The sequence below is a fragment of the Ursus americanus genome, chromosome 4, assembly GCF_024610735.1.
Source record: "Ursus americanus isolate L20-20 chromosome 4, mUrsAme1.1.p, whole genome shotgun sequence".
NCBI lineage: Eukaryota > Metazoa > Chordata > Mammalia > Carnivora > Ursidae > Ursus > Ursus americanus.
The window spans coordinates 17416475-17433157 of record NC_142130.1 but is presented as its reverse complement, the minus strand read 5'-3'; the positions used below and the strand labels follow the sequence as shown (position 1 = coordinate 17433157).

Below are 16683 nucleotides of genomic sequence, written 5' to 3'. Positions count from 1 at the left end.
ATATAACAAATGCTCAGAACGTGACTAGACAATGGATGTTTTAAGATCATGATTACGTTATAGGACAACTACTTACTATAAAATTTGCAATAATAACTTGTTAGTCTGTAATCTCCCAAAAAATCTAACATATGTCAAAGTACAGGAAAGATTCTTTCCTAAAGACCAAGTAAAACGGGACGTCCCTAGTTTACATTTATCAATCTGCATGATCCAAAAGAATTTTATCCCTCATCTTGAGCCATTAGATGGATAGTTACTATAGAAGAAACATTTTTCATGGTTTAAAAAAATAATAATTTCATTCCTTGATATAAGACCTGTATACCTCTATAAGAGACCCATATATGGATGGGAAGAGTTGCCCTTAACAAAGTTCACACTCCTGTCACAGCCACCTAATTATATATTTCAATTGCAAAATTAGTGTAATATTTACAAAATACATTTTTATGAACCCCAAGTAGCAGTGAATCCAATGGCATGCTTCTTGAGAGAACTTAGAAATTGGGAAGTAGCTTGGGACACCTGGGTGGCTCAGTCAGTTAAGCATCTGCCTTTAGCTCAGGTCATGATCCCAGGGTCCTGGGATTGAGCCCCGCATCGGGCTCCCTGCTCAGTGGGGAGCCTGCTTCTCCCTCTCCCTCTGCTGCTCCCCCTGCTTGTGCTCTCTCTGTCTCTGTCAAACGAATAAATAAAATCTTTTAAAAAAGAAGAAGAAAGAAAGAAAAAGAAGAAAGAAAGAAAGAAAGAAAGAAAGAAAGAAAGAAAGAAAGAAAGAAAGAAAGAAAGAAAGAAAGAAAAAGAAGTTTGGGAAGTAGCTTTAATTACATAATCCAATAAAATAAGCAAAAATTCTTTGAATCATTTAAGTGCAATGTATCTATTTGACATCACTGGCAAAATCCTTCCTAAGGGACTTTGCTTTGTAGCCTCTATATTAAAGAATACTTGTTTCTAGAATGCCAGGGTAGCTTACAAAACAGAATAGAGTTCCCATCAGCTCCTTGTGGCACATCCTGTGACTGCACCAGTCAGAGCTGTCCCTTGATCTGTCCTCTCTGACCACTCCATGTAGATTTATTCATTAAAAGAAATTCACTAAAAATCTAAGGCTCATTATCCTATAGTGGTGTAAATAGCATTGCGCTTACCATCAAAGCATCAAATCAGAGCTTCATAATAGGTGTTATTCTTCCTGTTTTAAGCAGCCTCACTTCCCACAGCCCAAGTATCCCAGCATTCGTAAACATCTTTGGCACCCCATAGGAGCCTTCCAGTTCAATAGGTTGTGGTCTTCAATCATGTCTCCTTGAGATAAATGGAAACAAATACTTACATATCATTTTACAGCTTCCATCTTCAGGAAATTCCACCCAATGAAAGTAGGTGATAAAAAAAAGTGTCTAAGATTATCAGCTATTTAAATTATGCCTTGGACTACCCAAACTGCCAGACAATTGGGAGCTAAACAAAAAAATAATCAAAGCCATATCAACGGAGTCAGCACATTGCCTCCAATTTCAGATAAAGTCTAGTGAGGACTGGTGACAAACACATGCTTGGGAGTGACAGGGCCGGTGTTTGCATCCTGGCATGGAAACTGACCTAGGAACTGTGTTAGTTTCCTATTGTGGCTCTAACAAGTGACTGCAAGTTTAGTGGCTTAAAACAACACAAACGTATTATCCTACAATTCCAGAAGTCACTAGTCTCTAAAGGAGAATTTGTCTCTTTGCTTTTTCTAGCTTCTGGGAGTACCTGGAATTCCTTGGCATGTGGCCCCTTCCTCCATCTCCAAAGCCAGCAACATAGCATCTTCAAGCTTGTCACTCTGTCTCTCTCTCTCTGTCTGTCTCTCTCTCACTCTCTCACACACACATACACACATACACATTTTCACATCCACTGTAAGAGGTGGTTATCTCAATTTAGACACACAGATTCTGGAACCCAAACTTTCATGTATCTAAGAGAATTTTTTTTTAATTTTGTTTATTTATTTATTTATTTATTTGAGAGAGAGAGAGAGAGCACAAGCAGGGGAAGCAGCAAAGAGAGAGGGAGAGCAGGCTCCCTGTTGACCAGGGAGCCCGATGCTGGACTCAATCCCAGGACTCTGGGATCATGACCTGGGCCAAAGGCAGACACTTAACCAACTGAGCCACCCAGGCACCCCCCTCCTTTTTAAGAGAATTTTTAAAACTGGGTTAAGAAGATCAGCAGAGCAAATATCCCCTTCCATGCCGAGATAGGCCCCTTCAAATTTCATATGGAACAGTGAGATCCTTTACTTCTAAGTCTTACTAAAGTGCGTATGTGTGCAACACACATTCGCACACACACACAAACACACACACACACACACACTTGTTAAAATGCAATTTGTCCTCCTCCAGAAAGTAAAAGGCTGCACCCATCCTTCTATGTTTTTGAAATTGTAGTCCCTAGGGACTCTCTCAGCCTCAAAGCTTACCATTCAACCTCCAAGCCACCCCCTTCATCAACTGGATAACAAATAGGGCTTTTTGTGTGTGCCAAGCATTTGTTTCCCATTTGCTGGGCAAAGAACAAAGGAACAGAGAGCTCAGAATCAACACAGGAAGTGCCCAGGCCAGTTTGGAGAGGGAACAAATGTTGCTGAGCCAAATTGGAATTTGCATTTCACTCTTTTGGTAATTCATTTGTTCTGAATGGTGAGAAGCAGATATAGAATTAAATTAATACTCACCAGTTATTATTCCGTAACAAATGTACTTCCTATGTACGAGTAGACAAGTCCTATATAATTTGCTTCTAAAAGAAGTGTAGGAGCAAGTGACTAATTCCTAATTGTTTGAACAATTAGTAAAAAGACATATATGGCATTCCAGAGACTGTTATCCATTTCCTTCCTTCTATTATAAGGAAATCTTGGTGGGCCTAGAATCTCTGCCAACATAATAGTGGCCTGGAAATTTCTGTTAAACATTCAAAGAATATGAAATGTGTTAACATCCTAGCCTATTTTGGCTGCTTGCCATGCTTAAATTTTAGACACCAAGCCAGGCAGCTGAGCTCTAAAAGCCACTTCTTTCCCTCTAGTTTGAGGTGCTTGCTGGCCACAAAACACTGCTCATATGTCAGAGTATCTTAGCCCTGGAAAGTGGCTCCCATCTCCTCGGGAAGACTCAGATGAGATAAGCTGATGCTTTCAGGCCATTTTCTGATAAATTTACTTCATAGCATCCTCTGTAGACCAATATCTTTGTCTCATTCTCTCTGTTTTATTCCCAGTGGTATTTCTCCTTTCTGTCAATGTACGGATCTGCTTCTTGCCCAAAATAGAAAAAAAAAATCAGGAAGATTGGAAGAGATCAACAAAAAGGAAAGAAAAGCATCACAAATTGGCCACCAAAGAATGGAAATAACATTTATTGAGTGCCTATTGTATGCCTGGCACTTTACACAGTCAATATACAAATTAGATAAGTTAATCTTCATATCCTACCTAAAAGACTTAATCTGCATTTTTCAGAGGAAGAAACTGAAACTCAGCGAAGTCAAGAAACTTACTTGGAGTCACGCAGCTAAGCAGGGGTAGAGCCAGGTCTTTCCTTAACATCCAACCACTGTGATTTATAACTGAAATCAGAAAACATGATTATTGAGAATACAGTTTGACAAACTATCCTAAGCATCCTTTGGGGTGGTTAGCTCATGAGGACAGTGTGGTACTAAAGAAATCCAGCTTGTGAGCTCCACTGAGCCCTGACCCTGCCTTGAGTGCAAGGGGGAAAGCACATGGAAAGAGTGTTGAGATATCAACAAAATCCATTCCCTACCAAGAGGACAAGACAGAAGTCAGAGAGGAGGAATGGTGCAGTCATAGTTGTAGACGGTGCCAGAAAGGGTTAACACCAGGATTTCTCTGTCACTCTGTTGACTTTCCTAAACTCGGTGAAGAGATCCCAGGCCAGGAAGCCACCAGGCCAGTTCAGAAGCCAGTGGCTCAGGTACTTGAGCTGGTGGAGAGGCAGGGCTGGAGGGATGTTCCCTAATTGAAATTTTCCATTTCTCAAGATAAGCTAGTCACACCCTGGTGACTTGCACTGTAAGAGAAAGAAGGATAAAGAGTTACAAAGCTTGCCTTTTTCATTCTCACCTACCTGCTTTGCATCTGAGCAAATTATTTCTGCCTTCGCTAGAGTATTTAATGCAACATAATCAACCTGCTAGGAAGTTAAAGTGTAGCCATTTTATGGTTTGTTACATTGAAATTTAAATTTGCATGTTAAGCAGCAGAGGTATTAGCATGTGTGCCTGTTCATCAGCTACGGATTGTAAGATACTTCTCTAGTGTGAGCCCAAACACCAAGCCGCTTTCTGATTGAACTGCTTAATTAAATAAAAGATTATTGACAGCATTCCTTTATATCCTGTATACTCTAGTAGTCTGAAATTTAAAACACAAAGACATTAGAAACTTCTCCAAATCTTGCTCATAACTGTTTTGCAAACAAATCTCTAAATATGACAGACTCTTCTCTGGAAAAACTGTGTGCAAAATACACCTCTCAATAAATACGGCAAAACAATAAAGTAAATAGTACCTGAATTCCTATTCCATTTTATTATTTTGATTTTATTTAAACTTTCATCACTGGTAAGGTGGGTCTAAGTCCTATTTTGTGGGTTTGTACTGTGCCAAAGTAAAGGAGAACATGTAGCAAACTTCTCAGTCTAAACACAGACCATCTTTGGGGCACCTGGGTGGCTCAGTTGGTTAAGTGTCCGCCTTCGGCTCAGGTCATGATCCCGGGGTCCTGGGATCGAGCCCCGCATTGGATCCCCTCTCTGTGGAGAGCCTGCTTCTCCCTCTGCCTTCTGCTCCCCCTGCTTGTGCGCTCTCTCTCTTTATCCCAAATAAATAAAATCTTTAAAAAATAAATAAATATAGACCATCTTTATAAATCAATGGTGAGCTAACTTAATTTGATCATTCTAACCTACACTACAACCACAAAATCCTCTGCGCCCAACTGAAACCTATTTTTAAAAAATAATTTCAGAGCAGTGATTGAGCTTATCCTAACCTTTTCCATCTCTGATAGTATTGACCACAGGCTTAGATCTCCTAGACCTGAGTGAACCCGTCTCTCAAACCCAAACCAAAGCCAAGAAGTTGGAGGCCTCATCGAAAACCTCATCCCTCAAGAAAAAGGCTGATGGATCTGATCTCATCAGTGCAGATGCTGAGCAGAGAGGCCAGCCACTCCGAGGCCCGGAGACATCATCCTTAGATTTAGGTAAGGTAATAGCATGTGTCTGCTGCCACTGGCTCTTGCCTTACTACAAGGAAGTTCCACAAATGACATGAAAACCATGGGCAAAGGAGTAGAAAAGATTAATTCCATGAAGGAATGTGGGCAGCACACACTTCTTTTGTGCTTGAATTAAATAGCATTTGGGAAGCTCAGTTTTGCATAACTGATGTGGATTCATTCATTCATTTATTCAACCTACATGTGTTGAATTCTTGATAGATGGTAGGTGCCACATGAGGCATTGGAGTTACAAGTAAGAATGAGACATGAATCTTGCTCTCTAGGAGCATTCAGTCTAGAGTGGGAGCTCGCCTGTCGAGAGAGAGAAAGAGAGAGAGAGAACAGCTTTAACGCATAGTCCAGGAACAGCCAGCCGGAACATGTAACATGCAGGGGGATGTATCTAATACAATAATAACAGCTACCATTGATTGATGCTTATCACATCCAGGACTACGCTACATGATGTACATGCATTAGCCCGTTAATTCATCAAAAACTCAGGTTTTCAAATTTAAATCACTTGCCCAACATCGCAGTTAGTATGAGGAAGACCTGGAATTTGAGCCTAGTTCTGATTAACTTCAAAGCCCATACTTTCATCTACTCACATCTTCCTAGAAAGAAGAGCTTAACTTCATCTCATGGAACCAGTCAAATTAATGGTCTCCTTTCTCAGGAGAAAGAAAAGTGGCAGATAGTTTAGAAAACCAAAGGCAACATGTCCCCTCTCCCTTGCTGTGTCCCTCTCCGAGGCCTGTCTCTTTGGATGAAAGCTTTATAACTCTCTCCAATACTTCTTCACTATCAATGTGTTCTAGGTTTTTTTAGTTGTACAGATGAATAATGGAATTTATACACTCATATAAGGATATATTATTAAATGCGTTACAATATAACACAATAAACTTAAAAATGGAACTTTCATTTCTCTGCTTTTGAGAAAATGTCCCGTGAAGAAGTCATAAAAATACTTAAAGACCTTGGGAGGACACCGACGGCAAACCTATCTTTTTAGAAATGAAAAAACTGGCCCCCAAAGTTGTTCAAGTGATTTATTTACAGTAACACACCTGTTAATGAGAGTGAACCCAGCCAAGTTCCTTATCTGTAAGAATTAAACCACGGGGAGAAAATGGTTCTAGCATTCTCTTGGCTTTCTCCATTGCCTCCTTTCTTTCTATTCCCATTTTTCATCCCCTCTTTGATGAAAAATTAAGCAGTTTTACAAAATGCTGTGAAAAGTGTTCCAGTTCCTTCTCACCTCCTTTTAACAGTGAGGTTCATCTCTTTAAGTAGAATTTCTTTCTAGAAACATGCCAGAAGAGCCTCAAAGCCACTCCTTAGCTGGAGGCAGATGGAATAGTACTGCATATGTTCATTCCCATGGGATTCCATGGATTTATACACAGAATTCAGAATGCACATAGTTCTTGAAATTAATTCAGGTAAACAACTTGATTGTTTAACTAAAAGCAATTTCTCTTACTAGGTCTCATTTTTATTTAGCTGAACATGTTTTAATTAATTTTCATGCAATCTTAAAAAGTTGGTCTTGGGCTTAGGAGCATCAGTTGAGTGAATTTCACTTGTATAAGACTTCTTAATCTTGATTTCTCTTCTTCTCTCTATGCCTCATAATCCACTGTCCCTGTTACCCCTTTCCTATCTCCTTCATAGACATTCAAACACAACTGGAAAAATGGGATGATGTGAAGTTTCATGGAGATCGAAATAGCAAGGGGCATCCAATGGCAGAGAGAAAACCATGCTCATCCAGAACTGGGTCAAAAGAACTCTTATGGTAAGATAGTTGAATATCAGAAATAGCTAGTGGTGTGCCAGCTGTATGGGTATTTTTCCCGGGTACTGAAATAGCCAATGAGTTAAGTCAATCCAAATACTTGGTGCCATGTATAACTCTCTATGTATCAATGTTCATTATTGTGGCTTCTAAAACTAAGTATTTCATCTGAATTGTCAAAAATTCAGCCAAAAATGATTTTGGTAGATTCATAATTCAGTACTCAGTATTTATTCGGTATTTGTTGATAATCAATAAAAATAGGTTTATACATGTGTGTACATATGTCTGTGTATTCAATATATTACATGAATGGCAGTTAAAGTAGATGTTTCTGGTTACACAGGTAACCTTTTCTGACTATCTTAATCATCACTGTCCGATAATATACTAATTAAGAATAATCTGTGGGGGGTGCCTGGGTGGCACAGCGGTTAAGCGTCTGCCTTCGGCTCAGGGTGTGATCCCAGCGTTCTGGGATGGAGCCCCACATCAGGCTCTTTATTGAGCCTGCTTCTTCCTCTCCCACTCCCCCGGCTTGTGTTCCCTCTCTCGCTGGCTGTCTCTATCTCTGTCGAATAGGTGAATAAAATATTTAAAAAAAAAAAAAAAAGAAGAATCTGTGGATGCCCATGAGAAAAATTGGCTGCCTGAATTTTCCCAAGCTTTTCAAGCTTCCTAAAGGACAGCCTGTCTTCTTCTCCTGTTTCCCCTTGCACATCTCCATTTATTATGACATTTCAAGTTCTATATAAAGATCAAATCACACCAGGGACACTTTGTGAGATGCTCCCCTCCCCAAAACACAATACTTTTAATAAAGCAGAACTGTTGGTAACAAAACTGAGATTGTGTTTATTTATTGTTCGTACATAATTGAACCGAATTCTAAATCCGAGATAGTTACACCTAACACATTGCAGCCCTTTAAATTTCAAAAGTGGTCATTGTAATAAAATTATATAGAAGTTACCTTTTTCATCAAAATTCTGATGAGAGCTTTGTTATCATGGTTCTCAGCAATCCAAATTCACTAGGTTTCTTGACTGGTTTTCTAGCTGAGTTTGTTTCTTGATGGACAATTGATCTCCTTTATTCATCCCCTATAGGTCCTCAGAGCACAGATCTCAACCAGAACTAAGCGGTGGGAAAAGTGCCCTGAACTCTGAGTCGGCTTCCGAGTTGGAATTAGTGCCTCCAACACAGGTAACAAAAAGAGAGAGAGAGAGAGAGAGATTCTTTAATGAACCCACCTATTTTTTCTTTTTTCTTTTTCTTTTTTTAATTTAGAGAGAGAGAGAGAGATTGAGAGAGAATGGGGGGCGGGGGAGCAGGGGGAAAGAGAGAATCCCAAGCAGGCTGCACACCCAGTATGAAGTCCAAATGGGGGCTCAACCTCACGACCCCGAGATCATGACTGAAGCCAAAATCAAGAGTCTGATGCCCAACCAACTGAGCCACCCAGGTGCCCCAAACCCACCTTTTCTAATAGATAATTTATATCACAAATGTTTTATTTAGATTTTCACAAAAATTTTGAAGTATTTTTTTCTATAGGCTGTATTTCATATGCTTTCTCACTCAATAATCTGTCTCAATGCTTGATATAACTGATGATAACTGAGATAGATAACTGATTGGCTAGGACATGATGTAATGAATTCACTATATATTTAGCACTTTTTCTTTTTTCTACCATTTACTTTTCCATAATTTTGCAATACAAAATCTCTTCTACTCCAGTGTTAGCAATATTTACACAAAAGAACACCAAGAAAATGACCTTACATAGTGAGTGTTCATTCATGTGTATGCCCTGTGGACCCAAGTACTTACATATCAGGATCCTTTCTGTCACATTAAAATAAATTTTATGTTAAGGAATAAATAATTATAGTATTAGCAGTAATGATAATACTAAGAGCAACCATTTGTGAGTAGCCACTAAGTACTAGGGACTTTACTATGTGCTTTTCGTATGTTATGTCTAATACTCACATAATCCTGTGAATTACTATTATCCTCGTTTTTTTCGAGATTTTATTTATTTATTTGAGAGAGAGAGAGCACAAGCAGGGGAAGGGGCAGAGGGAGGAGGAGAAGCAGACTCCCCACTGAGCAGGGAGCCCCATGTGGGGCTCGACCCAGAATCCTAGGATCATGACCCAAGCCACAGGCAGATGCTTAACAGACTGAGCCACCAGGTGCCCCTTATTAGCCTCATTTTAAGCATCCTTTAAAAAGTCTTGGTGAAGTCAAAATCTTTTTTCTGTGGTACCTGACTAATCACTGGTGGAAATATGGTATGAACCAGACCTGTCTGTCTACTGCTTGACCCTCAACTCCAGTGTAACTGGCTCGTCTATAACTAGTCATCTCCTTTGGGGAGGATGCCAAGAAAGCCAAAGTTAGTCTCAATTTTTTATTCGCTCACTTTATAAGGGTACAGCCTTGATCTAAAGCCACAAAGATCTCTGAAGAAATGTGTCCACATTAATGCCGTCTACAATCTAGTTGAAAATAAGTGACGTGAAGTGAGCAAGAGAAATTTTCTTGAGTTTACCAGATCAGATCTTGAAGCTAAGAGAGGAGATACGTTATCTGAGGTAAAGTAAAGGGTTAATTATGATAATAGCCAATATTACTGAGTGCTATGATAAAGTCTTCTAATACATGTTAGCTCATTTGATCCTGACAAATGGCTGTATGAGGTAAGTTTACCCCCATTTTATAGACGGGAAACTAAGACACACTGACATTAAGAAAATTGGCTCTGCACCCTAACTAGTAAGTGGCACAGAAGAGGACACACACAGATAGGAAATGTTGAGGAAATGGAAGCCCTCTGGAAACCTTTCTAGGCCACTGGGAGAACCACTCCCCATTTCTATATTCACTGGAGAGGGGTGGACATTACTGCTCCTGGACTCTGCTGGAAAACAAGTCAGCTCACTTCTAGAACAAATAAGCCTGGGAAGCTTAATGAATTACAAAGGTAGTATGAAAATGTATTTTCATCCTCTGTGTTCATTCTTAATGTATCTTTTTTAAAATTGATAACATTTATTAGAGAAACATTTCTTGTTAAGTGCATTAGAGATTTAGATTCAGCTAAAATAATTGGTACTGTTTCATAACCTGGATCCTTGGAACAATTTAATGTAGCAATGGAACATTTGTTTCTGCAGCGGGGGGAGATTTGGCACAGGTGGGCTGTTCTACACAACGCTGGAGGGGCAGAGGATCAGCTGGGGTCCTCGGTTGCCATGGAGACCTACAATGCATTTATCTTATTATTCCAATGACTGCTACTCTCCTGCTGGTTGTCTGATTTCATCCCACCACATTGTCCTTCCACATGCCCACTGGTGTGCCTTTAAGCAAACACAATGTGCTTTGGACAATATGTGTGAGATTCCCAATATTGTCCTCCAAAACACAGTTTAAAGTGCGCTGTGACAGTTCTCTGTCTAGGTAAATTGTAGTGAATCCTTTAGAGGGTTACCAATTATTTGTAAAGAATTTATCCCTTAATTTGGTTTTTTAAAAACACTGCATGTTGGGGCACCTGAGTGGCTTCCTTGGCTAAGCCTCTGACTTTTGGTTTTGGCTCAGGGTATGATCTCAGGGTCGTGGGATCGAGCTGCATGTCTGGCTCCGTGCTCAGCTCAGAGTCTGCTTGAGATTTTTTTTTTTTTTTTTTGGTCCCCCTCTGTTCTTCCCTTTGCTCGTGCTCCCTCTCTAAAATAAATAAATAAGTAAAAATTTTTTAAAAAACACTACATGTTTATCAAGATTTGCCTAAACTAAGAAAATTCATAATCTCCTAGTTTTAAGTCCAGCCTATGGTTAAATTAGGACAATTTAATGAATTAAGAGTTTAATCATCTAAAATATTAAATCACTGAAATAAAACAGCAAGAGAATGGACTGATTAATTGTAATAAAAGGCAGGAAGGTATTTTTACTGTAAGAAACATACTGCCCTTAAATATATGATCTCTCTAGGTAGATAAGATGATGAAGGTGGTATAAAAAAATGAACTTAAAACTGGCTTGCAGGGGCACCTGGGTGGCTCAGTCAGTTATGCGTCTGCCTTCAGCTCAGGTCATGATCTCAGAGTCCTGGGATGGAGCCCCACATCAGGATCCTAGCTCAGCAGGGAGTCTACTTCTCCCTCTGCCCCTCTCCCCTGCTCCTGCTTGCTTCTCTCCCTCTCTCTCTCAAATAAATAAATAAACTCTTTAAAAAATAAAACTGGCTTGCAAACTATTCAAGTAAACAATTTCAGCTTACCAAAACTTGTTAGTGCTCCACTATCACACAGATGGCTTATGGGAAAATCGAGGAAATGTTTTCTTCTCTCTCAAGCCAACATAAACTATCTTAGGTTCAACAGGTGAGGAGCTATTTACAAGCTTTCTTTAAAAATCAGATTTCAAAAAAAAAATCATATTTCAGAATCACAAAGAAAATGGAGTGAATTCCTGTTAGCTCATTTTCTTTTCAAGATAAAGGAGAAAATGTAGTCTAGCCTCTTTCAAATAGTGTTTTAAGTACACTAATCAGAGTGGCAGGAAATTATAATAAATCATATAATCTCTAAGTATTTAAGAATAAAGTTCCATGACACTTTTGCAACTGTGTAATTAGTATTCCCTGGAGTTAATTGTTTAAAGGAATCATACAACCTGAAAAATTAGAAAACATTTGAAGAGTTGAAGAAAAACGCAATTAATGATATAAAATTAGCTTTTTCTAATAAGCAGGTTGAGATAGTGGTGAGGCAAAAGAAAATGAGTCCAACTTTTGCTGGAAAGTGATGGTTCAAGCCTTTCTTTGTCAAGTCTGGGCACTGGAAGAGTAGCCCTGCGATAGGTTCTTGCCAACCTAAGTTGGACCTAACGAGAAGGTGCAGGAACCAGGCTCTCCAGTATTTAGTCATAGACATGCAACTCTGATTTCGCTGACTTTGGCACAACAAATGCTTCCTTCCATATTCTCATAATTCCATCAAGTTGGCAGTATCCCAAACTAGAACAATTGAGACTTTAAGATGTAAGTGCAGATATGTTTTCTAAATTTTTGAAGGAGCAATAAAAGAAAGGCATGCTAATAGCTGTCTAATTACATACCTCATGCATATAATATGAGATATTTCTAATATATTTTTTAAATTCTTACAACAGTCTTGGGAATTAATATCCCCACTTCTTACATGAGAAATTCATCTTAGAATTAGCTAAGGGGCAGAAGAGCCAGCACTCAAATCACACGCATCAGCTTCTAAAGCCCCTGTTCTTAACCACATACCACCTCATATCAGCCTCATCAAAGCTTATTCACCTGGGAGAACTCACAGACCATCTATTTCCCTTCCCACTGCAGCCCTGATTAGTCCTTACATTTCTAGGATTAACATGAGCTGAGCCATTTTAAAGAGTAGTTATCACTTTCTTCCAGAAACTTTGTAAGATAAATTAGGATTGTTGTCAGATCTGAGGCCATACACAATTTTGTGCCCCCTCCCAAATTCCTTCTGAACCTCTTACTCTTTGAAATACTGACAGCTTGCATTGCGTTCCATTTCAGTTCAGCAAATGTGATTGAGTATCTACTATCCACAAGCCGTAAGTGAGGCAGTGAAAAGGTTAGAAGGAGGAATTCAATTATAGGAAGTACCAAGACCTTTATGTCTATTAGAAACAATTACACAGTACACTTCATAAATACAGTTTTGCTTGTTGGAAGACGGTACAGGAGCCACGTCGACATCCCTTTTCCCGTCCCGACTGTACACAGTGAGCTGCCAATGAGGAAAGAAGCAAGCGAAGATGGAAGGGAGGAGCAAAGAAAAGGCAGCAGGGCAAGAACCACGGGCAGGCGAGGAGGAAGGAAGGAAATCTGAGAGATCACTTTCAGCGTAGTAGGAAATCTGCACACAGTAGGTACTCGACAAATACTTGCTGAAGTGGAAAAATAAGAGAATACTAACAAAAAGGAGAAACAACAACACTTTTCAAGATTAACAATTTGAAGGTAGTGGCTAATTAATGGTCAACTAAAGGGCAAATAAAAAGAAAATTAAAATACAAAAATTAAAATTAAAAAATGACAAGATTTTATTCTTTTATCATTTTTGAAGCTAGTTTCAAAGATGATTCTTAGTTATGCATGATTATAGACTGTCCATCTCTTTTCAAAATCAGCACTGCTACGCTTCTATGTTCTACAACGTAGAACATAGTGGGATGGAGATGGGGACCATACGCTGCCCGCCTTGCACAAAGCTCTAGGAATTTGCTCTTTGACACATAAGCTTCAACTTTTTTTGTGTACCTTCAACACTAAATGTCTGTTGAATGATTAAGGGGAAAAAAAATCATGACCCGCTCAATGAGGCATGAGTTTATCTGTTCTATATAAGAATCCAACCAGTCTCCATTAACCACTGACCAAAAGTGCTCTAAATACAGATAATTTTTAAATGACCTTCTCAAGTCACACCTGCTAAGCGCTAACCAGAAAGATGATGACAAAAGCCAAGTTTTATAGCACTTGCTGTGTACTGAGCATTTTGAGTGTGTCTTTACATGAGTTACTGTACTTGATTCTTATACAGACTCTGTAAGTGAATATACACTTTGCAGATAAGAATGCAGGGGATTGTAGGGGCGCCTGGGTGGTGCAGTCGTCGGGCGTCTGCCTTCGGCTCAGGGCGTGATCCCGGCGTTATGGGATCGAGCCCCACATCAGGCTCCTCCGCTGGGAGCCTGCTTCTTCCTCTCCCACTCCCCCTGCTTGTGTTCCCTCTCTCGCTGGCTGTCTCTATCTCTGTCAAATAAATAAATAAAATCTTAATAAAAAAAAAAAAAGAATACAGGGGATTGTAGAGATTAAGTAATTTGTCCAAGGTCACCAGTTACTATTAAATCCAGCCAGGATTTGGCCCTAGGAGGTCTGACTCCAAAGATTATGCTTTTAACTACTGTGTTACACAGTGACCCAAAGTCAGCTAGTTATATTTTTCTTTTCTATAGTTAAGCAGCACCCTTTCCCCCATCAATCTCTTTTGAAAAGATACTGTGAGCTTTTTAAACATGTGTTTGGGTGGGAGACCTCCAGCAGTAATGTAAAGGTAATTGTATAAGGACTGAAGGACTGACATTGAGGTTAGCCAACAGAGTTATTATGCTAGGACAACCACAGCCACAAATACAGTAATTTTCAAATCAAAACTTTAATCACAATCATAATTTTGAATAAAGAGAATAAAACAATATTCTTAAAGAGTTATTCTTCTTATCTTTTGCCTAGTGCTTATCATTCAGAACAATCAACAGCTGAGAGAACAAAATGCTTTCTTCAGAGAATGTAATACCCTAAAATCCAATTAGCCTAAACCAATTAAAATGGCTGTTTTTATTTTATTTTTTTTATTTTATTTTTTTTATAATGATTTTTTATTATATTATGTTAGTCACCATACAGTACATCCCCGGAAAATGGCTGTTTTTAAAGCCAAGGCCCTCCGAGGAGGTTGCTGTAACCGTGGAGCATTTTTCAAAATCATGCTATGAAGCAAAGAAATGCCCACGTCACGGTACCTTTGTGGACCCCAGAGTTCCACTTGCAAACACGTGAGGTCCGCCTCTAATCAGAAGCTCTCCGAGGGAGGTCCCTCCCTGGGCGGTAGCAGCATCACCTGGGAACTTGTTCGAAATGCAGATTCTGGGCTCCCACTCCCACACCTGCACCCACTGAAGCAGAAACCCCAGATGTGGTGTCCAGCAATCTGGGTTCGGACGGGATTTCCAAATGCTTCTGCTGCCCACTCAAGCTCGAGGACTTCTAATACAGCTACTGCGATACCAAAACAGCCGTGACTCAAGTTTATGGCTGTTTAGTTGTCTTGTTTACCGCTCCTCTAGTTACGTACCTAAGAATATATGCGGTCTACCAGCATTGCTTATATATGTTCTCCCATATTCCGGTCTTTGTTTATAATGAAATCAGAGGTTAAAAATACATAAATAGATAATAAGGTCTTGGCTGAAAGGAAGGCTGCTCTTTACCATGTGTTATGACCTGTAGTTCATCCTCAACCCTAACCCAGTATGTCTGGTGAGTGGTCACTAAATTGCTGAAAAGTTTCAGAATCTTTTCAGTTGCCTATTACTCTTGGCTTGAAAACAGCCTTTGTTTACATTCAGTGTGTTTCCTATATTTTATAACATTTATCTTAGCTTCCTTGGATAAAATAAATGGCTTTCAAATGTGAGGTAGACAACACTTGTCTTAGTAATTACTTAAGGCCTTTCTAACAATGTGGGAAATAGCACTTACCTAAATAGTAATTGTACTACTGAAATCAAAGCTCATTTGCGCAGTAAGATTCTATTTACACTTGCCGTTTTAAGTGGCAAAGAGAATATGAACTGTAAGTCTTGAATCCTGAGAGAGATTTTTGCCTCTTCTTCCTGATATATGGTGCCCTTTGCATCCTGTGATTCATAACCCACTTGGGTCGTGAAACATTGATGAAGGGAAGCTGGTGACAGTAATGGAGTTCTGTTAGGTCAGGCTTCACAAGAGAGACAGATCGTATTTCACTGGTGAGAAGTGCCTCTAATAAAAGGAGGTGCCTGGGGACAAAAATATTAGTGCTTTCTCTTTCTTCCCATGCCATTCATGGGTCATTTATGACATTATTATATAAATGCACAGTTTATTTCTTACCGTGTGTCCACATTTTTAAAATTTATTTGTTTGTTTATTCCATTAATGAGGGAACCAGCAGGAAGACAAAAGAGCTAGTTCCAAAGTAAAGGAACAGAGATTTACGGAGCTGGCTGGAAAAGAAATGCCAAAATAAGTGTGCCAAGTTTGATACAAGATTGGTTAATTTCTATAAGATGATAAGATCATAATGCCTTTGGGGTTAACATCTCTACCAGGCTATGACATCCTAACAACTTAGCAATTCTGAAAGGTTGTAAACCATCTGCACCTTTTCTTTTTTAAAGATTTTATTTATTTATTTATTTATTTATTTGAGAGAGAGAGAGAGAGCACAAGCAGGGAGGAAGGGCAGAGGGAGAAGCAGACTCCCCACTGAGCAGGGAGCCTGACTTGGGACTCGATCCCAGGACCCCAAGATCATGACCTGAGCTGAAGGCAGACACTCAACTGACTGAGCCACCCAGACGTCCCCATCTGCACCTTTAATCAAATATATTTTGACCCAAGATTGTCAGATAAGGGTTGTAGTGGGTTGAATAGTGGCCCCCCAAAAAGTTATGTCCATACCCTAATCTCAGGAACCTATGATAGTCAATCTCACTTATGTTTTTGGAACTCCCTCTCCTCAGCCCCGCCTCAATTATCTGGGTCGGGAGAAAGCAGGGCCCAGAGAATAAGAGAGGGTGCTGGTTCATGGTGACCATTGAGCCTGGCCCACCTGAGAGTGGGTCACTGATGCCTATGCAGGCCTGGCCACACCCTCATCACCCTCTCCCTCTTCTGACCACAGACACCACTCCAGACGCCTTACCCCTGTGCTGCTAACAGGC

General features: G+C 39.7%; 1 protein-coding gene across 1 annotated transcript in view; it reads left to right on the top strand.

The window, feature by feature from the left end:
* The window catches only part of PEX5L (peroxisomal biogenesis factor 5 like), a 162404-nt gene that overhangs the window by 80392 nt on the left and 65329 nt on the right, over positions 1-16683 (top strand). The window contains exons 5-7 of the mRNA XM_045788711.2: positions 5094-5288; positions 6987-7110; positions 8220-8316. Of these exons, the coding sequence (XP_045644667.2) occupies positions 5094-5288; positions 6987-7110; positions 8220-8316 (416 nt within the window). The remainder of the gene's footprint in view (positions 1-5093; positions 5289-6986; positions 7111-8219; positions 8317-16683) is intronic.